This window comes from Apium graveolens, chromosome 4 (assembly GCF_009905375.1).
Source record: "Apium graveolens cultivar Ventura chromosome 4, ASM990537v1, whole genome shotgun sequence".
Lineage (NCBI taxonomy): Eukaryota > Viridiplantae > Streptophyta > Magnoliopsida > Apiales > Apiaceae > Apium > Apium graveolens.
This window is the reverse complement of record NC_133650.1, coordinates 301,059,607-301,085,638: the sequence shown is the minus strand read 5'-3', so window position 1 is coordinate 301,085,638 and position 26,032 is coordinate 301,059,607. Positions and strand designations below refer to the sequence as shown.

At 35.3% G+C, this 26,032-nt stretch overlaps 4 protein-coding genes across 6 annotated transcripts; 2 read left to right on the top strand and 2 right to left on the bottom strand.

Annotated features, from left to right (window-relative positions):
* Window positions 1-6,598: 6,598 nt before the first annotated feature.
* Window positions 6,599-9,463, top strand: LOC141721404 (uncharacterized). 2 transcript variants are annotated; one of them, XM_074524329.1, is made up of 5 exons: window positions 6,599-6,910; window positions 7,535-7,816; window positions 8,022-8,118; window positions 8,552-8,660; window positions 9,201-9,463. In XM_074524329.1, exons 1-5 carry the CDS (start codon window positions 6,887-6,889, stop codon window positions 9,277-9,279), a joined length of 591 nt encoding a protein of 196 aa, XP_074380430.1. In that variant the 5' UTR covers window positions 6,599-6,886; the 3' UTR covers window positions 9,280-9,463. The 2 variants fall into 2 exon arrangements, with proteins under 2 accessions (XP_074380430.1, XP_074380431.1); XM_074524330.1 differs by lacking the exon at window positions 6,599-6,910 and adding an exon at window positions 6,978-7,172.
* Window positions 9,464-9,772: 309 nt separating this feature from the next.
* Window positions 9,773-11,573, bottom strand: LOC141721403 (ras-related protein RABH1e-like). The gene is made up of 6 exons (XM_074524328.1): window positions 11,343-11,573; window positions 10,986-11,056; window positions 10,601-10,689; window positions 10,319-10,430; window positions 10,100-10,190; window positions 9,773-9,934 (listed from the first exon to the last, which is right to left on the bottom strand). Exons 1-6 carry the CDS (start codon window positions 11,469-11,471, stop codon window positions 9,788-9,790), a joined length of 639 nt encoding a protein of 212 aa, XP_074380429.1. The 5' UTR covers window positions 11,472-11,573; the 3' UTR covers window positions 9,773-9,787.
* Window positions 11,574-13,925: 2,352 nt separating this feature from the next.
* LOC141721401 (BTB/POZ domain-containing protein DOT3) lies at window positions 13,926-17,138 on the top strand. 2 transcript variants are annotated; one of them, XM_074524326.1, is made up of 6 exons: window positions 13,926-14,148; window positions 14,349-14,418; window positions 14,983-15,875; window positions 15,968-16,226; window positions 16,323-16,451; window positions 16,593-17,138. In XM_074524326.1, the coding sequence occupies exons 1-6, from the start codon at window positions 14,000-14,002 to the stop codon at window positions 16,962-16,964; spliced, it is 1,872 nt and encodes a 623-aa protein (XP_074380427.1). In that variant the 5' UTR covers window positions 13,926-13,999; the 3' UTR covers window positions 16,965-17,138. The 2 variants fall into 2 exon arrangements, with proteins under 2 accessions (XP_074380427.1, XP_074380426.1); XM_074524325.1 differs by having other exon boundaries at window positions 13,928-14,148; window positions 15,965-16,226.
* A 275-nt stretch (window positions 17,139-17,413) lies between these two features.
* Window positions 17,414-24,259, bottom strand: LOC141721402 (uncharacterized). Its single transcript, XM_074524327.1, has 8 exons — window positions 23,910-24,259; window positions 22,206-22,717; window positions 22,041-22,113; window positions 19,906-19,986; window positions 19,767-19,830; window positions 18,163-18,250; window positions 17,987-18,071; window positions 17,414-17,854 (listed from the first exon to the last, which is right to left on the bottom strand). The coding sequence occupies exons 1-8, from the start codon at window positions 24,054-24,056 to the stop codon at window positions 17,771-17,773; spliced, it is 1,134 nt and encodes a 377-aa protein (XP_074380428.1). The 5' UTR covers window positions 24,057-24,259; the 3' UTR covers window positions 17,414-17,770.
* Window positions 24,260-26,032: the final 1,773 nt, after the last annotated feature.

The following is a 26,032-nucleotide window of genomic DNA, read 5'->3' as shown; positions in this document are numbered from 1 at the left end:
TTTATTTATATGTAAGTATATTTGATATTTATTAACAATATTATATATGTTTAAATTTAAATTAGAAAAAATCGAGTTTTATTCGATTTTACGAAAACTGTACTTTTATAGGGACTTTTAAAATCTGGGTTTAAATCGGGTGTTTTTCTGCTAAAAGCGGGGATGAATTTTCGAGAAAGTAGGAGCTATATTTAAAGTTAGGGTTGCACATGGGCTGGGTTGAGTCAGTTTCGACAATTTACTGACCCAACCCATTTAATTCGGGTTTAAAATTTTCAACTCACTAATATCAAAAAAAAAAATTATAACCCAACCATATTATATGAGTGATGGGTTGGGTTGAATGGATTGAATAAGAATAATAGTAGATAATAAAAAAATGCTACATACAAGAAATAAATGATCGTTCAAAATAAATATAAAGATATTTTATACCGCAAATATAAAATTAAAGACAAACGCAACTCTCGAAAAATAAGTGGAAAGTTAAAGATACGGTTTTAATTCAAGAAACATAAATTATTAATTTCACCACCTATCAAAATTTACTTTTAATCTGCATAAATATAGGATAAGCATAAATACTATGACCAATCAAATTGGTTTAATATAATAATTTGTGAAAGCACCTTGTTATAGTGCAATTCATTCTCCGCTTCATATTATCCACGTTCAATTTAAAAAGTTTAGTCCAAAATTATGATTAAATTTAAAATATATTATTGTTATTAGTTCATTTGTCTACTGCTTAGTGCATAGTAAGTTATTGGCAAAGACAAATATATCAATAGGTTAGGAGTCAGTAATATATACTGGAAATAAGTTGGAACTTAATAATTAGACCGAGTTGGGTTGGGTTAGGGTTTTAAAAAGTTAAAATCCGAACCAACCCAATATAATCGGCCCAACAAAAATCTAATTCAACTAACCCATGAGTTTGGATGGTTGGATTTGATCGACCCAGTTAAGAGTTGGTTTGAACGAATTTGCTAGCCCTATTTAAGGCTAGAACCGAAATAGACCCGATTTTCTCTTCAAATTGGACTTTTAGGACACTTTCCCGAATCAGATCAAATCAAATTTCAGGATTTAGCCTTTCTCAGCATCTCTCTTTATGTGCCCCATTTTATTCACATTTTTTATTATAACAAAATTACGTTACCTCTTTCTTCTTTAAAAAAAAAAAATTTCTCTTCGAACTCCACTTAACTTCTTTAATTTCATCAATTTTATTTCATTCATATAACCGAAGACAACTTTAAATTTTAAAACTGTGCAATTTCAAGTTCTTTGGCAATATTTTTTTCTGAAAACATTTTTAAAGTTCAGCATTTATTAATTTTAGAGCAATGCTACATTTCTAGTAATTAATCCCAAATTTTTTTCCAAATGACACGTGACCTATTTTTATTTATGAACTCATATTTATGCACAAGATGCTTATGACAATTTTTTTGAAACAACTAATAAAAATAATGATAACTAATTATTTGGGAACGGATTTGAAAACCATTTCGGGGATTATAGCATTTTTCTTAATTTTATCTAAACAAATAGGCTCTTGAAATTGAGAAGGAAATAAGATTTAGCAAACAACTAGAAATATCTTGAAAAGGGGCTCGTTAATTTTATTCCCTTATTCTTCATTTGATGTTGTTCCTGTTAGCAATGCACCAAGCCACAAACTGAATAAATGGACAACTTGTTAAACACGAACAAACAACAAAATTTACATGATCTCTATTCTCTACCGAATATGATTCGTAGATCAAACAGAGAATTCTCAGATAAGGAAATGTAAATAATGTTTGAGACATCAATAACATAACTAATGGTGTTAAGAAAAAAGCACAAACTTCTGATCAACTAAAATATGCCTATTGCCAATAACTTCAGTAGAATCAGTTATCAGACATAACTATTCTTGTAGCATCTGATTCCGAACATGGAACAGGGAACACCTTATTTGATCGTGTTGCGATAACATCAGATTCCAAGAGCTACGTTTGTATCGTTTACTTAATTTGTTCCTGGCCATTTGCAGGCGGTACAGAACAAGAGCATCTGTCCAGTGGTATTATGCTGTCTGTAAATTGGAATGATATGATACCAAAATTACTACCTTCCCGATATTTCTCGCAACCTGTTTCGACAAATTCTTGCTTTTATACCGATGGTTTACTTGACTGTGGTTAGAATATATTTAAGAGCAAAAACAAAGTTCAATGTAAATAGCTTATGTCATTAGCCATCCCATCAGGAGAGGTGCACTGCAATTTTCCAAGGTTTGCATCCCCGGACTTCTCCAATAGTTCCTTTATTAACGCTTGCTCCCGAATTTTTTAATGGGAATGAAGTAAGTGATTAGGAGGTAAAGTACTTTCACCCCATTTTTGGAGTGAAAGTTTTGGAGTGAAAGATTGTTATATTTGCATTCAATAACACTTGTTTTCGCTCCTTTTAAAAACTCGGGAGCACGATTACGGAGGAAAGTGAATCTATTTTATTTACCCTCCACTTGCTTTCCTTTCTTTTTAAAACTCGGGAGAAAGGCGTAAAAAATAATAAACCGTAACAAAATATATGATTCTCCACTCAAAAAATGAATAGAAAATGGATTTTCTAGTGGGGGATTTTAAAAAAATATATGATCCTCGTACGTTCAACTCTTAAAATCTTAATTTGAGGTTTTAGGAGAGCCGCTAAACGAAAACAACATAAGCTGATGTTCATGCTATTCTTAGCAAAGTGTTAAATTCTTAAATTATTATTGTCTTTTTTATTTCAAACCAAAAGCTTTAGGCCTGGAGAGACTGCAACTAGATTGGTGACTTGTGGTATTATTTAGTTCTGTATTGCTAGTTCTAGTTTCAATACAACAGTCTTCATATATTTTAAAGGCAAATTATTTACAGCCAACTTGGATGAGATACACCAGCAACAATGTTTTATTGCATCCCAGCAATGTTTTATTGCGGTCGCAATGAAATATTGCTGCTTGTGTATCCCATCTAACGATGACTTGAGATAAGTTCCTGTTTGAAGTTTGAATGAGGCGTGGGAGATGAAGTAAACCTTTGAATACATCTGAACATACTGATAGCATGACTGTTGGGCCACAGCCCAGCAGAAGGACAAGCCCAGTTAAATAAGCCTAACAATCAGGCCCAGAAGGAAAGCACCCGACTGAGTAACTGACAGGGCCAAGGAAACAATAGTACAACTCCAGGTGAGGTGTGTGTTTCAGGCTTTCAGCGAAGCATACGTATAACTGATATGAAGAACCCGTGAATGTGTTTTGTTGGTATATATCAAAAAAGACGGTGCCATGATAGGCTACCTTGCTAAAGCAGCTTCCGAATTTCACATGAAGCTACATGACAAACACATAGATCTCTGTCACCCCAACATCAATTATTTTTCTTCTTTACAATGCACTTTATTTTCTATGTTACTTACAAATAAATCAATTAATTCTTTGTGTTGAAAATTTTTAGATATCCAATTTTAAATTTTACTGATACAACTTTGAGATGCGATAGTGTACCACCCCCACTGGCACATTTAATGGTACCAAGTGTACTCTCAAAACGCAGCTCCCAAGTCCGGACCACGTTTTATATGGGAGTCGTTTATGAAGATTATTTACAACAAAAATTTATAACAGTTATTAGTAAAATTTTATATGAAAGTTTATGATTATTAGTGTAACGGAAGATTACAACAACCATAATAAAGGAAGTGTATGATGGCCGCTGCAATGGCGATGTCACCACGGTCGCTATAATAGAAGGCGATAACGAAGAACAAGTGTTGATAAGGAGTTAAAAATGGATGATTTTAAGTTAAGGGAGAAAGAGTGAAACAGTCAAGAAATAAAAAATGATCCGGGCTCCGGGAAAATAACCTGGGACGCGCCCCGCAAGGGTTGACTCAGTTGATTAAAGAGTGAATAACTATCTTCTTGGTCACAGGTTCGAATCCCGCAGTAGGAGAATTTATTTTTATGGCTCCTGAGTCCGAGCATGTCGCATAAATACGGTTTACCTTGGTTCACGTGATTTACAGGCTATTGCGTAATCTCGTGGGGTTTACCCAGTGCGCACCCGAAATTTAGTGGATGTGGGTTACCTATGATAAAAAATAAAATAAAAAAAATAACCCCGGACTCCCCTAGGGCGCGCCCCATGCTTTATGGTCGCACGAGGTAGCCGCTTCGCAACGCAAGTGAAATGATTAGAAATAATTAATAAGGAACTTGCTCCCACAACTAAATTGGGAAGTAAATGAAGCATGAGAATCATACAAGAAAATAATAGGAGCCCCGAATGAGCTCTTCATGCATGGGTCTCTCCCTATGCATAAAATATGCATCCGGAGGATTCCAATCCTTTCTATGGCACGCCCGAAGAAGGAAAAAGGCCCTCCGGGAGCCCGTTGTCGCGAAAAACATATTGAAGGTGTTGTTCTGTAGTCTTGCGAATTGTACTTGTACAGGAATGGTCATAAACACTTGGTGTGTGTTTTGGGAGTCATGTCTCTGCATTCGTCGGGTTGTCCTTGTCGGGAGACTTTGGGGTTATCTCGCATTTGACACTTATATGCTTGGGATCACTTATCTTATAGTCTAGTTGGTTATCCACATCGGGGGACAAGGATACGCTTGAGCATTTTGGGTAAGTCATGGCTATAGCTGCGGTTACGATCGACGAAAATAACAGTAGCGGATGAGATATCCTTGGGCACGGGAGTTTCCTTATCCGTGAAGTTCCGAAATCGTAACCGAGCCTTGGGCCTTTGTGACTAGGCTGCATCGCCGGGCACTCCTATAGCAAATCAATGGTCGAGTTATAATAAGAAGTCGGTTCGATAACTCCAATTAGGTCGTAGAATAAGAAACCAAGTCTATCTAGATTTTTTGTTCCCAAAAACTACGTCCGGTATGATCCCCTATAAAAAGAGGTACGTATGCACATTGTGAGAGGACGTGTTTGAGAGATCTGAGAAGACAAACATAAACCCTGATAATTTTAATTATTTCTTAAGCACAAATCAACGCACTCTATTGATATCTCTGATTACCGGTCACCGCTGTAGATCTTGATTCCGATCGTGAATCTCAAATCTTTATCGACCAAATTCCTCATTTGATAATAAATTTAAGCATGGTATATATATTTCGGGCAACACCGTGACAAAATAGCATACCATTTATAATATCATGATAATAATATGATAAATATCGGTTGTAAACTTGTCTCTATAAAGAATTCAAATATTTTGTTGATACGAGAGGTTAAATTTTTTTATTATAATTTTCTAAAGAATTACTTTATGTAAAAGATGAAGATTATTCTTTATGTATATTGTTGTACAAATCCGATATAAAAGAAAACAAATCAGGATGTAAAGATTTTCTTCTGAAGAAAATATTATCTTGAAAAACATGTTCCTAACACCAGAAGAGCTTTGGTTGGGGGCATGGAAAACATTTACTTAAATGTAAACATTTAATACTCGTTTAAATACTCATTTTAGTGCCACAGCAATTACCCCACAGCCCACTACTGATTTAGGTACATCATAAATGTAATACAATTGACTTTTCTTTCTACTCCAACATTTTATGATGCTACTTTTTTTATACTTCCTCGGTACCTATCGATTGTTATCTATCATCTGTCTCTATCAATTGTTATCTTCCATCCGTCCCTCTCAATTATAATTATTTATCGGAGAGTATCCGACACACATTTTAAGATGAATATAAAATATAATTTTATAATTTTTTTAAAAAAAATTCCTTTTCTGAATAAAAATAGAATGTTTTTACTTTTATTCAGGAAAATAAAAATTTTAAAAAATGTTAAAGAACTATATTTTCTGTTTATCTTAAAATACGTGTTAGACACTCTCCCAGAAATGATAATAATTAGGAGGAACGGAGGGATTATAAAATTAAACTACACACTTACACGCCACTTAAATTATGTTCAATACTCCCTCCGTCACTAAAAACTTTTAGACACGTTTGCCAATGCACACTTTTGATTGTTAATATCTTTAATTTTGTATTAATATTAAATATAAAAATTTTATTGTATTAAAGTATTTATAAATACGAATCAACAAGATCACTCGTGACTATATTTGATTTTATTGATTAGACGTAAATTAATTGTCAATCGCTTACGCTGAATAGTGTCAAAAATTAATATAGAAAATCTATTATGGGACGGAGGGAGTATAAGAATAGGAAACTTTTAAATTTTTTCACCAACCACTTCTGTGGTGTAACAAACAAATTGGTGGAGTGATTAAGGTTTTATCTAATACTTATTAAAAAAAAAGGTTTTATCTAATACGAGAAAAAGAAAAACTTCAAAAATTTCAACACCAAAAAAAGGAAAATTTAGAAATTTAAAACTTAAAGTGAGATTTTATTTATGACTAGTGTTATTGTATGCTAGTACAATTATGTTATTGGAAAATGCTCAACTATGAACTACCACAATATATAGAATTAAAGAAATTAAAAAAAAAATGTATACGAACATGTACATGTATAAATAGGTGGGAAAGTGAGTTGGAGGAGAGAGGGGGAGATAATTGTCGAAATGTTGTAATCAGAGTCTTTCGTGGAAAACAGTGCCCCACTGTAGCATTAGCATTATTATAATCCCCAACTCCTCCTTGTATGTCTTCGATCTACTCCCTGCTTTTACTAAATCTTTATTTCAACCTTCTCTCTCCCTCTTCTACCAACTCCAACTCTCTCTCTCTCTCTCTCTCTACATACATGGATACATCTTATGTACGCATTTGTCTGGAAGCGAGACTTTCATCTCTCTAACTTCAGCTTCTCTCTCGCCTCATTTTTACTGCAATGGCTGTATTTCTAAGCCAACAGGTGCTACTCAAATTTCTACTCTCCCTTTTACTTTTATCATTGCCTCCATTTTTATGCTATTATTTCATTCTATATTCCTTTTAATCTACATTTCCTTGTGTTTTAATACCACTGCTCTTCTACATTTCCTTGTATATTTTTATTTTTTATGAAATGGATTGCATACTGAATCTCAAGCATTGTGTGTGACTGTGTGTAGGTTTAGGAAATTTAAACCTCTCTTTTTTAACCAGTCTTAGTGAATACGCCCTGTCAATTACAAGTACAAATCTGTAACTTCAGTTTTTCTTATTTATTAAGTTGTTGTATAGCTCACATTGTTAATCATGTCTTAATATTGGCATTATTAGCTGTCATTGGTAATTATTTGCTAATTACAGCCTACCCCCTTTTGGATCAGTGTTCTCTGCCTTCAACTATTTGATTAAACTGATTAGTGTATTACCATAGAAATCGACATTTTATGTTGTGTTGTTCGGTTTAAAATCATTGAGGTTGATTGTCATCATAAGTTTGTCTCATCTTCAAAATCTTTTGGTCTACCCTTGTTGCTCTATATAGATTAAGTTAGCTTTTGGTATGAAAGTTATATTGATATTTTTCAGCTGCCTTCCCTTTGTGCAGGACCAAGATTGCGTCGCACTTCTGCCTGATCAAGCCCCTAATATGCCTCTATGTGAAACAAAAGTTCCGTTCGTAAAGGTTTTACAAGTTCCACGGCCATTGAAACATGCTCTATCTTTGGATGCTGTGTTAATCAGTCAAAACAAAGTAAACCAGTATATGGACGATGTAGATGTTATTTATCCATTCATTGCAGATGTAGATCTCGAGAAGGGAAACTCAGAGAAACCTAAAACCAAAACTGAACCTACTACAAATGTCAAGAATGATAATCCTTTCACAGTAAGCTTCATCAGGAACACTAAATATATATATCATGCTATCTCCTAAAGTAACATGCCAAGTTTTGATTTTAATTCATTAGAAAACCTTGGCGTGTCTTATCAAGTAACTCTTCGTAGTCTATATTTTGTTTTCAGGCTCCTTATGTTTGTTGATACTATAACAAGTATTTCAGTTAAATTCGACAGTTAAATTCATTTTGCAGAAGACAATCCAAAGACAAATGAGTGTACCAATGGGAGAAAAAATTATGCAGGTGTTAATGGACCACAGTCTTGTATCACCGAAGTTCAGTTCAAGAGGTGATTACTACTATCTTATACTGCGACCATGTGTCTGTTTTGTACATAAATATTCCTTTTTTGTTATCTAGTAATTTTGTGTTTGATTGCTTTGTTCTGGTATGATCTGACAAGTTATCACACACCAAGTAATTACTCGGGTTGAATTTAGCAAAAATAATAATAGTAATAACGTTTCAACCATGCAACCTGATGACAAGACCATTTCACATTCTTCTTTCTGATAGATTGTCATTATTCAAGTAGAATATATTTGCATCTTTTGTATCATGTAAGTATCTCAGTCATGCTCATCCAGTTTCACCTGAAATTATTTGAATAATAAGAGATCCGAGAAGATCATGAAACACTTCTAGAACAACTTGTAAACACTTCTAGAATGTGTATGCTTTTGTCTTTGAATTTTGACCTTTGAGCTTATATAATTCTGCAGAGAAAATTGTTCCCGAAAACATAGGTGACATGCCCAGTAACAGGCTGAGAAAATATAAGCGGTCTGCCTCTTTCAATTCAAGAAAAGTTGTTCTCCTGTTCTCAGTAATGTAAGATATGTATCTATCATGTCATGCATTATGCTAATTCTCTTAATTATCCTTTTTATCTAAATAACTATTGTTTCTGTTTATGCTAAATACAACTATTTCGATCATGTTCATATCGAAACTTGATAATATAATCCTTATTCCTTGGTTAAGTTTTTGATAGAGATAATGGACCGAGGAAGTGCAGGATAACTCTAATGATACCCAGAAAGGATTTTTTGAGATTTTTATCGTTTTAAATTGAATCAATTAGTCAATCCAATATATCTGAGTTCTTTACTCATCTCTACTCAGAGCCATGATGAACGTTACTGCTCTTTTACCGGTGACGGTTAAGCTGTCTCTTTCAATATGTTGTAAAACCAGATTTAGTAGTAAAGATAACATCAGAATGTGCCACAGAATTTGGGATTCTGTTCAGATAAAGCCATCTCATTGAAAATTAAAAAGCTTCTTAATAGAATTTAGTACCTTGTATAGGCCTATACTTGTAAACTTACCTGTGTTTTCCAGTAATGACATTGTTTATATTCCTTTCAGGTCATGTTTGGGAACAGTGATTCTGATAATGCTCACCTTGAGGGTTAGGCAGATGGCAGATGGATCTCACCATGGGTGAATAGGCTTCAGTTTGGATAGTCATTTAGTTTTTTTTTTTTACTTTTTGATTGTGCAATCATGGTCAATCTTTTGCTAGCCTCTTCAGGGATGATAGTGGTTTCTATTCTACTTTGTAAATTCAGTTGAAATCACTTTTTTCTGACTAGTCTTATATCCTTTTTTTATAAATATCTTTTGTTTAATTGCCACTGTTTAGCTAAGGTGGTTAAAGAACTCAGCAAAGTAAACGAAATACCAATAAGATGTCGATATCGTTCCCAACATAATAATGATGTCAAAATTTATAGATACAAATCCAAAAAAATCAAGACTGCATATAAAGAGGAAGCTAAATTACCTACAGTATTTTCATCTTACATTCTGAAATGAAACTGATATGAAAGTCATTGAGGAGACCTTGATTGGGGTTTATGTAATGCTATATTGCTCCTAACAGTTTTCTCTAGCACGGAAGTTATGTAATTCAAGATGCTTTCTTCTTGCACCATTGCTCCCAACTGCTTTCTCTAGCACGCACATCCTCCTCCGCCTTCCTGCTCTGACTTGGTAGTTTTGGTACTGGGCTTCAAACTCACGTCGACCATGCCATCCTGCTTTGCTGCTGAAATGCCCTCCATCCCTGGCAAAGCAGCAGCAACCTTCCGAAAGAGGGGCTGAATAAAAGTTTGCATCAGATCATCAATCTTACGATACACTAAGAGGACATAATCTTTGTTAGTAGGCCATAGAGATTTCAGACAGAGGACTGCTAAAGCATTCTTTCTCAAGCAACTGGAATTATGAATCTATATATAATAACTGAGATTGATGATCTCGACCTTGATATTGAATCCAGCTTTTGCACTCGTCTCCATGAACATAATGCCAGCCTCGCGACTTTTAGCATCTCCGTCTTCAATTGATACTTGCCTAATCGGTTTCCAGCAAAATCATCATTTGAATTCGTTAGGCAACTTATACAAAATCTCCACAAAGTATATAAATCTATTTCGCTCAAGGGAAGAGTAGAATATTTTGTAGGGCAGCTATTTTCCTACCTTTTCTCAGCAAGATCAGTTTTGTTTCCAACAAGGACAATGATAGCTTCAGATCCTCGTTCAGTACGTACTTCCTCGATCCACTTAGTCGTGTTCAAAAATGATTGTCGATCTGCACAGTGAGAACATAGCAAGCTAAATATGAACAATACAGAGCGAATCACATAGGCTTCACTTGGAAATATCTTTGTAACCTCAAAGCACAGAGAATTTAAAAAGAATGTGCATGCAACATAAACACCATGTACTAATAAATTTATCTCTGTTCAAGCTGCTACTCACTTGCAACATCATAGACAATCACTGCAACAGAAGAATCTCTGATGTAGCTCGGGATGAGACTCCTAAACCTTTCTTGCCCAGCCGTATCCCTACAATCTCAAAGCAATATACGTAAATCACTTGAGCATATTCTTTTCCAATGAGGGCGGTGTTGGTGCAGATAAGATATTGAAGAAGAAGAAGAAGAAGAAGAAGAAGAAATTGCGAATAATAAAGGCAAGAGAAGGAATAAGAACAGTGGATCAATACTCAAATTGATGGGTTTATCTCTAATTTGAACAGGTGGAAATGAAATAAATGGATGAAAGAATGAAATTTACAAATGCAGATATAATCGGGGCATGAAGATTTAGGAACACATGAACAAGCATCAAGGGAGACATACCAGAGCTGCAAGCGAACTGTTCGATCTTCAAGGTACATTGTTTTCGATAAGAAATCAATTCCAATTGTAGCCTGCATTCAACAGATTTCTGACTTAAGAATCAACACTACAAAATTAAACACATTATTGGTGTCTGATATGTGATCCATGCATCATGTCCATTACAACCTTGAAGTTTTGCAGAAATTATTTTGTTCTAAATTCAGATCATAAAACCGCAATGCATAACCTTCGGATCAAATCAATATGACCACACACATGCACTCACAAAGCGAAATGCAAAATAAATTTTGAGAATATTGACGACAAATATACATGTGTTATGAACAAAATGAGGATCACTGTGAGGATTAGTACCTGATAAGTGGTATCGAATTTATCGTACATGAAGCGAGTGATAATGCTGGTTTTACCCACGGATTGATCTCCCAAAAACACAAGCTTATACTTTGCCAATGCAGATACACCACTCGCCGAACCTGACATGTTTCTATGCTATTGGATTGTTGCTGATCAAATGTTCTCTTTCTTGTTTCTATTTTTTTATGCAGAGAGAGAATTGCAGAGAGAGAGTTTCGGAAGAGAGAAGGACATAATAGAGAACTTCTACATTTATATAGGATCAGCAATTGCAAACACCAATCATATCCCACGCTACAAAATTAAAAAGCATGTACGACCATTTTTTTTACGTCGTGTGTTTTTGATAAAATTCGAACTCTCAATATTATGTAACAAGTAATCATTTTTGTTTAGATATGAAAAAACACTCCTTAGAAGCATTTTAATATAACACTTTGACAACGGATACTTTCTAAAATTTATGTTTTTGTTAAAATAGAATTTTGTTAAAATTTATATTATGGAATTATAGGATGCTCACTTGATCATTTAAGCTAAGCGCATAACTTCAAGCTGTAAATAGCACAACAATTTACAAAGATGTGTAAAGTTAAAACTCTTTAAAGTAATAGGGTTGGAATCAAGAAAAAATATTACTTTAGCGAGTTTATTACTTTACCGAGAGTAAAAATACACTTTGTCCATTATGTTGGAACCGGAGAAAAATATTATTTTAGCGAGGTTATTACTTTATGGATTATTACTTCATCGAGGTTTAACTGTACAAGTTACTGCATACATTTACGGTTTTGCCAGAAGTAATGTGCAGAAAAATGCTTCAAAGGACTCCGGACATTGTTACTGCAATCTATGAAAATGAAGGCTGGTCATCAAGGCATTTCCGAACAATGCAGTGACTTGGCTACAAGTATAGAAGATTCTTTTAAAGCCACACATGATCAACTGGTTTATTCCGTTTTCAGTATCAACGTGGTCTGAACAAGGCTTGTCATTAACATAATTTCTTCGCTACACAGTGCTTGAAGTGATTTGGATGGCAATGATCAAGATCATAATCATAGTAATGATCATAATCATAATCAGTAGCGGTCAAAACACAAATGCATAAAAACAATCATAAATAGCGAACTAAATGTTCGAAATAAAGAATGCCGCTGTTTTGGCAAGTCAAAATGACTCAAAACTCAAAAGTGTATCGACTCATTCCATGAATCACTATAGTCACAGATCCCACATCCAGTTCTCCCATTTGCGAATCCTCAAAGGGAATGACGGAACGCGCATTAGTAACTAAGATCTCACCATCAGCCAACACCTCCACTTGGCCCTCACCTTCCAAGACCTCCTCAGTTTTGTCATCTTCACCCTCTTGTTCACATTCGTCCGCTGACTCCTCCTCCTCGGTAGGACTCTCCTCGCTAGGATCTTCATCCTCGCTAGGGTCCTCCTCCAAGCTAGCGTCTTTCTACTAGGCCCTCCGAGCTAGGATCATCAGCCACGAATGTTTCCTCGACATTCTCAAAATCCTCCTCCCACGAAGTCCAACACATGATAATCAACTGTGATCCATAGAAGTTCGACAAAGGAAACAAAAAGAGATTGGTCATAAATTCAGTCAAAACAATATGTCGAAGCACAACCCAAAACCTAGTCTGCAGGATCTTAAACCTAAGCTCTGAATACCATACACTGACCCTTTGAGAAGAAGTGTATGTAGTGCATGTATTTTGGCTTTGTTTTTTTTTTCTTTTTGGAAAATAAACAAGTGCAGCAAGATTTTGTGAAAATATTATTACTTTTAAAATTTAAATTTTATTTGCAAAAATATGTATTTTGGTTTATTGTTTTGTAAAAAATGATTCTTATGCAACTGCAGTAACCTCGAATGCAACCAAAAAATTAGCCGCCGTATGGATGGGAAACATATGTTTTTGTGTTTTTCAACGAACTGATATTGTTTCATCTGTTATAATAATTTTGTAAAATTTACTTCATATTTAATCATTCAAGCTAAGTAACTACTGTCTGAGTATGCCAGAAAATGTTCTACATTTGACAAGAACTCAGCACCACAATTCACAAAGATATGTACAGGTTACTGCATTATATCATTGTTAGCAAACAAAATTAACCATCTGAACAACTCCACAAGCTCACGTCAAAATGTTACATGGCGCATACATTTAACGCTTTGCCAGAAGTAATCTGCAGATAAAAAACACTTCAATAGGCTCCTGACATTATTACTGCAATCTATGAAAATGAGGGCTGGTCATCAAGGCATTTCCAAACAACGCAATGACTTCGCCACACATATAGCAGCTTCTTAAAGCCACACAAGATCATCTGGTTTATTCCGTATCAACGTGGTTTGAATAGACTTGTGTTAACATTCTCTTCGTATTTGTGGACAACTCCTGAGTTGTCTATATATCCAGAAATGAGGTATATGTGACGGTCAAGTGTCAACTCATATTGAAACATAAGAAGTAACTTCCTAACAACCCGGTTTATAACACTGCCTTTCTACCACAAACTCCCCTCTCACACATAACTGTACTTCTGCCCCACTCTTGCATACTAATATGTCAAAATTCTGCCTTATTAAACATTTGATCTAATGCAACAAGAGAGCATAGAATATAATCGCAATGTTTCAGTCCATTCCAATGACACAACAGCATGGTACTGGAAGTGATTCGGATGGCAATGATCAAGATCAGAATCATAGTAGTATTGTACTTCCTGCCCCTAAAGTTGTCGGGATCACGGATAGCCCTGAAATCAAAGATCACCCCTGGTAACAACACCAGACACCGCCTTTCCCTCCATCTTATTGCTAAGCAGATTCATAAGTTTGCAAATTAAAAACGTCGCCAAGTTTCTTGGGATTGAATATTTTCTTCAACAATAATCTGATCATATCAGTTTTTCGTCTAAAACTTGTACATTCCCTGTTGGATACAACTTGATTTTCTTACTACTTTGTGCACTTCACAGGTACATTAGTTCTCAAGTCCCAACTGATCTATTGGTTCAAGTCCAAGGAGTCACGTTTGCTGTTCACAAGGTAAACAACAGAGAAATAATTACACTTCTCTTTTTGTCTAAATCACATTGATCTGTTCAACATAGGGGAAATAAGCATTTCTGTTAATCTTAAATATAGTTAAGATATGAAGATTATAACTTTTCATTTCTGTCAATACACAAAGAAAGGCTCAAACAATCACTACAGCTCATCCAAATACAGATACAAACAACTAATATGTAATAATATATACAGTGGCGGAACCAGAATTTTACATGATCCGGTTCTAAAATGCATAAATGTAAGCAACACACTTTACTTTTCAAGATAGTGATGATAAAAAAATTATTAACTTTATTTTACGAGGTCAACCGGAACTTCACCTTGCCTTGTTGCTCTCGGTTCCTCTATCCTCGATTCCTCTATAGATTTTGTATGATTATATATAAGATTAATATCTAACAATCCTTTCCAATATAGATATAATTACTTTTATAGTACTATTCAAACTCATGATCAATAAATTTAAATATGACAATGACTGTTTTGCTTGCGTGTTCGTAATAAAACTATATTCCATCTGATCTATTTCTCCAAGTACAGCTTTCACTTATTTCAAAATGTGGCTACATTGGTCGAATCGAATTGAACCTTTCAAAGTCCGATTCAGGCTACAACATTAAGCTGGAAAACTTTCCAGGTGGATCGGAGACTTTTGAAACCGTTTTGAAATTTTGTTATGGGTTCCCAGTAGGTTTGAATCCAAGCAATGTAGCTGCACTTAGATGTGCAGCAGAATTTCTAGAGATGACAGAAGAATTAGAAGACGGAAACCTGATATATAAGACAGAAGCCTTTCTCACATTTGTAGTCCTTTCTTCTTGGAGAGATTCCATTATTGTCCTGAAATCATGTGAATCATTGTCTCCGTGGGCTCAAAACATCCAGCTAGTGCGAAGATGTCGTGACTCTATTGCTCAAAAGGCTTCGCGGGAAAATCCAAACAGAGGAGATATTGTGAACAACGAGAGCTGGTGGTTTGATGATGTGGCTACCCTATGCATTGATCATTTCATGAGGATCATAACTGCAGTTCGGGCTAATGGTACAAAACCAGAAACTATAGGTTCTTGTATCATGAAATATGCAGAGAAATGGCTGCCTAGCATGGATGAAGAGATTGGAGTACGAAGATATGGATCTGGAAAAAATGAGCTGAAATGGAACATTTCGAGTGGTGGGAAGCAAGGAGGCACTGCACATCATAAAGAACACAAACTAGTGATTGAAAGCCTAGTTAGCATACTGCCTATTCAAAATGAAGGCGTTTCCTGTAAGTTCTTACTGTGGATGCTAAAGATGGCGACGATTTATTTGGTATCACCTGCCCTAATTTTTGAGCTTGAGAAAAGAGTCGGAATGACACTTGAAAATGCCAATGTGGATGATCTCTTAATTCCAAGTTACACGATTGGTGATCAAGGGATGCCAGTGTAGTGAGTATTTCTGTCTTCAACTAGTATATGCCTTTGAATTAGTTCAGTGATAAGGTTTCATTTATATGATAACTCATTCCTGGCAACAGCAGCCCTGGCTTCACAGAGGAGTACACAGCGCACAACATAGGTGTGGTGCAAAGGATTTTGGAACACTTCTTGATGCATGAACATCAGCAGCAGAAACCGGTCAAATCAGGGATTAGTAAGCTCTTGGACAACTACCTCGCAGAGGTAGCGAGAGATCCCAATCTCTCTGTTTCCAAGTTTCAGGCTTTGGCCGAGACCTTGCCAGAAAATGCTCGAACATGTGATGATGGACTTTACAGAGCTATCGACATATATCTCAAGGTCTGCTGTAAATTTTTTTATTGCCTGCTGTCCCATATATCAAGTAGGCATGCCCAGGTATGGTTTTAAAGGATAATATTTCCAACGCTGTTACAGTCTCATCCTAAGCTGTTGGAGCACGAGCAAAGAAGGCTGTGCAAAGTCATGAACTGTGAGAAGCTGTCACTTGATGCATGCATGCATGCTGCACAAAATGATCGATTGCCTTTAAGAAGTGTGATCCAGGTAATGTTTTAAGTTTGCATACTTCTTAAAAACACACACATATCCTTATAAAATATGCCATATACTCATGGCATAGCAATGTCAAAGTATGTACAATTTCAAACCTTTACACTCTAATGTAACTTGAAGAGATATAAACAGGTACTGTTTGCTGAACAAGTCAAAATTAGGGCAGTAATGCAAGGAAAGGACCAGACTGGAAACGCTGAGAACATGGATCAAGAACACAGCTGGTTGTCTACATCCACAGAAATTACAACTCTCAGAGTAGAATTAGAGAAAGTAAAGCTGCAAATGGTAGAGCTGCAGAGGGATTACTCCGAACTGCAGATAGATTATGACAAGCTCCATAGCAAGCAGAGGAGTGTACCAACTTGGTCTTTTGGATGGAAGAAGATTAAAAAGTCATCTATCTTCCACAAAAGTAAAGATATAGAAGAAAGTGAAGATGTAGAACAAAGATCACCCCCTGATAACAGAGCCCGCTTCCGCAGAAGGAAATCCATCTCCTGAACTATCAAAATGTTACTTTGTTCAAGTTTTTTGAAGTTTGAACATCAGTTGTTATACACTTAACATTAACACCCTCCATATATAGTAGATAGTAGAACGAAAGATCATGTAAAATTAGATGCATCATATTGAACTTTAACGCCAGTGGTCTTGTCTTGACCATAGTTTTTTCTATTTCATACTGTGGACACAAACTGTTTCTCCCAGGAACAGAGGTGAATTAATAATCTTGAATAATATCTGACAATATGGCAAGATTAATTTCAATCCATAATCTAAAACCGTGACTAGAATTGCGTATAGAACATTTGAAGGGTTGAATAGATTCTTGTATAGAACGCTGGAAGCATTCACACAAAAAATGCTGCGCTCTAGTTCATTTATTCATGCATTTCTCTTGAGATCTTTTAATAATTTTGAGCATATTATTGTTACTACGAGTCAGAAATAACCAAGAATACGAGTCATCCGAATGTCCGACATGACAAAATCCTATTAAGTGTGCTACTCCAAGTTGGTTGTTTGGGTTTAGGGTAGAAAATCAAACAGCATAAAGCACCCAAACCATCATGTATCACCAAAAATACTGGCCAAGAAAAATATACAGCCGGCCATTGCATATATCCACAACACAAGGTGACGGTCATTCAGCTCGCATGATTAGTTTCATTTATTACTTAGTTTCATTTATTACTTGTATATACAATACTTCTGATTAGGTACATAGAGGGTTAGCATCGAGTCATCAAGTCCTGAACATAGGCTGCTAATAGCATTATGCTTTGTCACAAATCATTGAAGCCCTTTTACCAACGGCATATACCTGGAGCCTCCAGCCGCAACAAAGAAACCATCTCCTCATATTTGGTTGTATACACAAAACCCCACAGCTGCACAACGCAAGAAAGAATGCATGAATTAGGCTTATGGCTTTGTAACAACTTCGATGTACCAAGGAATCAAACACTATAATTAATATCACACACAGACACAATCACACAGGGAGAGAGCTCCGTGAGCACCTCAATTTCCTTTACTTCAAAATCTTCCGTGTGTGCCAGACATGGGTTACCATAGGTTTCAGAGGTGGAACTCGAACCACTTAACCTTGTAAATAGAAATCGAAGAAAATATCCAGGTCATACATTCATGAAGTGATTTTTGAGAATGTTTTAAAGAGTAGTAGTAGAGTTCTCACAGATCACTGTCCAAATAGAGTGCAAAGTGACTACCCCCGCCCAAGGCCAGGTAGTCAGTCGAGCACAAAGTGAAATAGCGGTTCATACCTGCATGACGATATAATCAAACATCAAAACTATAATTTACTTGATTCAAACTGTTAAACAATCTTATAGAAATCTTAAGGTCTGAGTCTCCTTCAATCTTATATGTTTTTTTAAAGATATGAAGTTATAATTATAAACTTTGTAAAAAAGGAATAAAAATTTATTTATCTCTTCTCAATTCTACTTTACTAATGAAATGTGACTTGTTGACGTGGTAGACACCTACATGAATTGCATGTCTAAGTGGCATCGGAAGTAGTTTCCGATCGACCAAGTTGGCAACTAAACAACTTTTGTTTGTTTACGAATGGAAAGTTCACATGTAGAGAAATTGCATCTCTATGATTTTAAAAATATGAATTTTTTCATCATCAATTAACTAAACACTAATAGCCCATTAATTACACTAAACTATCGCTGCCTAGGACCATCAGCAGCATCCTTCCAGGAAGTAATGTGAACACTATACAACCACTAGCAAGAGAGGAACGAATAACAGCATAAGTGACTCTCCAATGGCTGACCACCAATATAATTAACATAAAGATGAGAAAATTATAAAGAATTGAATTTTAAGTAAACAATAGCCAGCACTAAGTAAAAACCGCCATCGGCCCCATGGTCCCAGACTATTAAGAACCCAACACAACCACACAAATAATCTTGGCCAATTAATCGAAAACTCCAAAACTTGAACGTAACAGTCCGTCGTCCCCACATAAACCTAAATTAAATTATCGAACCAATCATATCCACTGACCAGATATATTGAAAAAAGTGACAAAAGTAGACCAGGTTCCTATAAGATGATCATTAACTTGATTCCCACCTTTGCAGCTAATATAACTTCTAACACGGATACAGACATGGAAGTCATGGTCCTGGACTTTTGGATGGTCTGAATAATACCAAAGTCGAGAAAAAAGGGATGGTAATTCTGAAAATATTTAAAATTAAACCAGAGAATATAAATAAAAGCTTGATACATTTTACTTCCTCCATTCTATGCAAAAAGTCGCTTATACCAAAATTGTGAACAACAACAATAAGGGATTCATCTTTCATCGATGTTTATGCTAAAAAATTAAGTCACACCAAAATTATGGCATGATATATGTATGACATCAAACTCAAGAAAGTAGTGCCATTTCATACTACCATTTCAAGTAAGAAATACTAGTTTATGGAGACATTTCTGAGAATTAAGGTAGTAAGTTGGTTATCTCTGCCGTAAGAAATTGTTCTCATGATAGCTAGTAGACTGAGTTTTCCACGTTCTCAGTTTTTATATGATGTGGCTCAAGTGGTATGCAGAACACTTCTACTAAGAAAAATTATATATCACGTCAGATTTTGGATATAATGAATAAAGCAATCCAAATCTTAAATAAACTTTATACCTATTAAAATGTCTCACTCATAAAACTATAAGCGTTTTACATTGCCACAATAAACAAAAGATGGATGCAGACTAGAAAAGTTGATAGGAAAGACATAAACAGACATTTAGTAGTACCTGTGGGGCGAAATATAACTGGAAGACCAGATGTATTTGTGAAAACAAATGTACTATTAGTACCCTGAAAATATAGCAAAGGGTGAGAACATGAAACAAAAATGGGGCAAAAAGCTATCAGAAAAGGTACTTGAGTCACCTGATATCTTCTCTTGAGTGATGGTCTCAAGGGTGCTTCAACATAACCACCAAATACTGCACCTCTACGATCTCCAACAACCTAAGAAATAAATGGCATAGGTTGCCAGATAACCCAGAAGGTCAAAGAAATTCAACCAAAACAAAACGCACCATTTGCTAAATAACAGACGATAGCACACATACAGATGACACAAACAATGGGCTTTAAAACGGTATTTTCTTGTGATTCCAAACTTCATATGATCGACTCAACCAAGAATGTGGAAGTCAAACAAAGCTCTTGACTCCTGAGAACTAAGTATTCAGTGGAAATAGAAAAGAGAAAAACATAAAAACTGCAATTAAGGAAAGAACCGCGAGGAGAGCTCTTATGTAGAGATTGGAGGAGTTCACTTTTTAATGTGATCCTCATCTTGATATTAATGAGTCTGTATAAGGTGTAAACCACCCCCGCCCCCAAAACCCCCAAATAATAATAAAAATAACAATACTTACAGCAACAATAATAAATATCAGAGTGCAGTTCATTGTTACTATATTAGTAGCCGCCACACACTCATTAACTACCAGCCTACCCCTCATTTTCCAAGTAGATATGATACCTTGCCCTTTTATAAACCAACCGCCCCAGCATTTATTTATTGGTCGATGTTTGAAAAAAAAAGTGTCGTTTACTTTTTACAAGTACAATAGAGTGACCATTAAGGATTTCTCTCTTCTAATAAAATTTCTTTAGTAGCTCTTTTGGAAACCAAAGCTTAGCAGCAATTTTCTTCTTTTATAGCTCACGCTCTAGCACCTAGATTTAACTGGGTGTTTAATTATGATTATCATCACCTTGAAAAAATATGGGTGCCCTCTTTGTGGTCAGTTTTAATTATCTCCTCTTCCACTCAATTCAATCAACTACTCCATGTCCGAAGTGGTCTTATGCTGTTCGGAACACTCAACACTCTTTCTATTCCAAACTGTTCTTTCCTCCTTTGGTTGGTTACTTGGTTCTTAAAAAGATTGCTGGTACAATGTAAGCACCAGAGCTCCACTTGTGTCCTTTGCACTGCAGCTGATGAGACAATGGGCCATCATTTAAGTAGTCAACAACTTGTCCTGTTTCTCTGGAAATTCTCCGTATTAGCCCCATCTCACTTCCGGTGGAATAAAATTCTCTATGGTATGCCATTACTCTTACTATCAAACTCCACTGTCAAGTTTTTTGGCAGTTGCTTGTCACACAATCTGGTTAGGGAGAAATGATTGAGTTCATAACTTTCTTCCTCATTCAACTGGCCAGCTTATCAAATCAGTAAAGGGGACTCTTAGAGATTGTATATTTACTTGTAACAAATTCCAGAAGTTAGCATCTACAGACTATGCTCTTATTTCCACCATGTACTAGTTTTGAGTTTGATTGACCAGCTTACTAACTTAGTAAAGAGAACTGTAATGCTGCTGTTATGATTTCCTAGATTGAGTATTTGTCTTTTTTACAGTGTTATGTTCTCTCAGCAGGTCGAGTAGGATCCTCTACCTCTCACTTGTTCTGCCTAGGGGATGTCCTAGTATTGTGTAAATATATTTTCTCGGCGGTTATAATATATTTAATTACCAAAAAAAGTCACAATTTGATATATGTGGTAGACTAGTATATTAGATTAAACACTTTCAACTGATGATAACAAATGCCGCAGTTTCTAATCTACGTGATAATAAAAATTAAGACGTCAGGCAAATGATAGAGATGTCGATAGTAACTAATTATTTACTAGAACGGGAGATTTTCAAATCATAGAACTATACTCGGGAAAGTACATTATTGTGCTCAAAGATTTGTCTCCTTGGTTGGGTGAAACACAACCAAACACACACACACACACATTCTTTTTTAATGGACCAAGGAAATGATTGCAATACTATCATAGGAATAGCACATAGACTAGATAGTTAATAGTTATCCATAATAATCATCACAAAATTATAGTAAAAGAATTGTCTGGGAAGACTGTAAGGACTCCTTTTGTGTAAAATATCTTACTGAGATACAAAACTTGTTAAGGGAAGACACTATATAAATTTTTAAATCAAGAATCATAATCACATAACCATATTTAGGAAAACAATGGGACAAAAATGTACCAGGAGGCTCGGACCAGGGCAAAGCATGCTTCTTCGGTATAAAGTCGAAAGTGAAATGCCATGCCTCCATGTACTGTAAAAAAATTACAACCAAGTGAGTCATTTTTCAGATGTCTGACGTTCAGTTTTTAAATAATAAGAAGCATAAAACTTGGCATGCCCAACCTGTACAGCAATACCCATTTCCTTCCCTGTGCAACCGAGGGTAGCGAGACATAAAGAGCACTTCGTGTCTTCTCAGAGAGAAGCAACGACTTCTCAGAAGCTTCAGGAAGAGTATCAGGAGGAATAGATTCACTTAAAGTTTGCATTAAAATTCCATCATCTGTTAGAAACTTGGAACTGTTTTCTTCATCAACCGGTGTATTATTGCCCTTTGTAGAGGCTTGATTGCGGTATCCACTAAATTTAGCAGCCTGATAGATAGCTTTACCAAGGGACTGTTTACCCCTTGAAATTAAGCTTTTCTTTCCACTGCTCTCCTTCCTGGTCATATCATCTAATGCTGCATTTTCACTTAACCCGTTGAAGTTCAAATTACTCGATGACTCTGTAGGAGATAGCAGTGAATAAAGGAATGCAGAAAATGAAGATGTATCGGGGCCTTCAGTTGAATCCCCTGGACTCTCCTCTGAAGGAGGCTCTAGCTGATTTCTATTTGGCTCACTGTTAAATTCCTAACATAACAATAAGAATCATTACATAAAATTACAATGTGAAAAGAAGGGCCAATAAGGAGGCATAGAGTTTTCATTAAATCTTAAGCATTGACATTTCAGACTTCAGAGAATAAAAGCAGATAGGTGCAATTTCTAGCATACACTCCCTTTACAATTTGACTGTTAAAAGACATGAACTAAAACCTAAGATATTTTTGTAAAGACCTTATTATATTTTATTATTGATCTAACAGGGGGAACAATGTGCAAAATGCAAGGAAAATGGATAACATCTACAGGTGAAAAAGGATAGCTGATAAAAACAACATGCAGAAGAATATGAACTATATCCTCTTGTTGACATAGTAAACCACAAATTGATACATGGATACCAAAGACAATAGTCCAGCTACCAAAAATCAGTATGATAGGCACAACATTAATAGTCACCTCATCAAAGCTATATAAAACCTCCCTTAATCTACTGAGACTTCCTTAAAAATAAAGACTCGCCGAATGATAGGGTAACAAGTATGTTACTAGCAAATAGCAAATTGGTGTTTTAATGTCTACTGTTATAAATCTAGGAACACTGTCGGCATAAAGAGTTGCCTAGTTTCTATAGCAGCTAGTAATAAATATGTTTGAAACCTTATGTCTACATTTGCAAAGGTATACAAAAGTTTACATTTGCAAAGGTATACAAAAGTTTGCACTAGAAAACATAATTGAGCTAGGCTTATACTGGCAAGAGATTAAATATTAATTGGTAAAACTTCTAGCATGAAATTTGATTAAGAAACTTTGTGTTGACATAGAATAACTTATTTATATCTATTGAGATAAAAGTAGCATAAACAAGAAACAAGAGTGGTCAAGAACCAAAACTGCTCCTAATGCTAGTACAAGTCTAAATATCGATTCTTATCAGTGTAAAAACTGAACAAGAAGGTAATGTAGCAGTATCTCCATATCTACAACATAAATACAAAATCATCAAAAAACACGAAAACACCTAAAATAAAACCCCAATAACACATCAAAACTCCCAAAATCACCCAATATGCAGCTGAAACATCACATTCAAGAACAGGGTATTTCATAAAAAGCCAAACCCACAATTAAAATCAAGAAAATCAAACATCCAAATTTAAATTACCAGCTTACTAAAAATACCAAGAAAAAAAATACCAAGAAAAAAAATACTTACAGCAAAAGAAGATTTATTAGTATTATCAGAGATGGGGTTTAAAATAACAGTAGTGAGATCAGAAACTAAATGGGCTGCTTTAGTTTTTAATGATGATGAAGAAGAAGAGGCTTGTGTCTGCTGCTGTTGTTGTCTTTGTTTTCCCATGTTTTTTGTATGTAAATCTTCATCAAACTGCGGTTTAACTGGTTAAACACTGGAAGACAAAGATACCCAAACTAAATTCATGTAAGTATATGATGTATGTATAACTGAGGAGGACCCTATTTCAGGGGATGGATACAAATTTAATCGGCTGGTGAGGAAGAAGATTAGTATGTCAGAAAAGTGAACCCTTTTGTCTTGGTTTGTTTCCATATTATTTATTTATTTTTATACCAGCACTTCTCGGAATATTTCATGTATTTTAGGTGTACCTACAAATTTAGGAAATTTAATCGGATAGGTTCCAAAAAAATCTTTTGCAAATATTTTATTAAATTATTAAATAATATTTTGGTCACTCAACTGATTACAAATTTTTAATTAGGTCATCAGATTGAAAAAATTTCGGTCAGGTCACATAACTAATAAAAGTATTCAATTTAATCTTTATACACACTAAAACTTTCATGGCCGTTAAATAACATTGATTTTAGACATATTTCCGTTAAATTGCACCAGATCAGTAGCTACAACACACAAAAAACCCGCCCAATTATAAAGCCGCCCTGTTATATAACCCGAACCAATTCACGTACCCCATATATCCTAAATTAAAATTCACATATCTATAACCAAATCCCTAAAAGAAAAACTACTGTAACTCATCCTAAACCCTAATTGTAAAGATTGTACAAAATTGATCGACTGCTAGAGATTCGTGTAACTCAACCAAACATTGATGAATATAAAATTGTCAATATCGAATATAAATATAATGTTTGCTCTGATTGCAAAGATGGTAAGAACTCGATCGGGTGTTAGAGGTTCGTGTAACTCAATCAAACAATGAAGAAGATGAAATCTTAATTACTGAATATGAAGATAATATTTGTTGAAGATGATAAAATTCTACCATCGAATTAGAGTAAAATGTCTCGTTACTTTCCTATTAAATTGTGTGGATATACCTGTTTTTATGTGGTAAAATTAGGTTCTTAATTTGTTTACATGGGAGAAAGAAAAATGGAGAGGAGAATAGAGAAGATGGGGAATTTGAAAAAAAGGAGTTTTATGAAATTAAAAGGATTAAAGGAGAAATAGACACATTTGGTTAAATGAATGGGTCGGGTATAGTGTTTAATGAGTTGCATATGCCAGTTGGAGAAAAAGCAGCCAAGTCAGCATACTGATTCATCTTTCCGTCCATTACTTAACGTTGGTAACGACTAATGACCAGATTGAAACTTTTTGCTTGTTTAATGAGTTGAATGAAAACTTTTCAAGTTCGATGACCCAATTGAAAGTTAGTGGTCAATTAAATGATCAAAATGCCACTTAACCCTTTTATTGGCTAATACATAATGAGTTTTGAGGTGGATCTTCTCAAGAAAACCCTACTATACTAATAGGGTCTGGTTAGGCATGGGATAAAACGAAGGAAGATGGCATAAAATCGTCTATGAGAAGGACTTAAGGTATTGTACGTCTTGTTCCAAACAAGATCATGCAAAGTAAAACCGCAAACTTCATTCGAAAACCTCCAGTGCAACTGATGCAGCCAACAAAGAGAAGTCCAACCAGCAGCCGTCAGCTCCTAACTCGAATGCCTCTAGGAAAAAATCTGCACAAGGTCACAAAGAGGAAAAGCTCCCCCACGTCAAGTCTACAGGCCAACGGGGGCGCATGTATAGGCACGCGGGTCCCATAATATTATTAGGAAAGTCACTATTTAATGCATGACACAGCATGTGCAGACATTTTTCGAGAATTTTTTTGGTAATATAGCAATTCTCTTACTCGATTGAGTTATTAGTTTAGGGTAAATGGGCAAATTCATCACTGTACTTTTCGAAAACTTTCACTTGGGTCATCAACCCAAAAAAGCTTTCAGTCACATAACAGTTTCATACAATATTGTCAATCGTAACACTTGATTTCAAATTATTTTCACGTCCGTTAAATCACCATTGACTTTAACG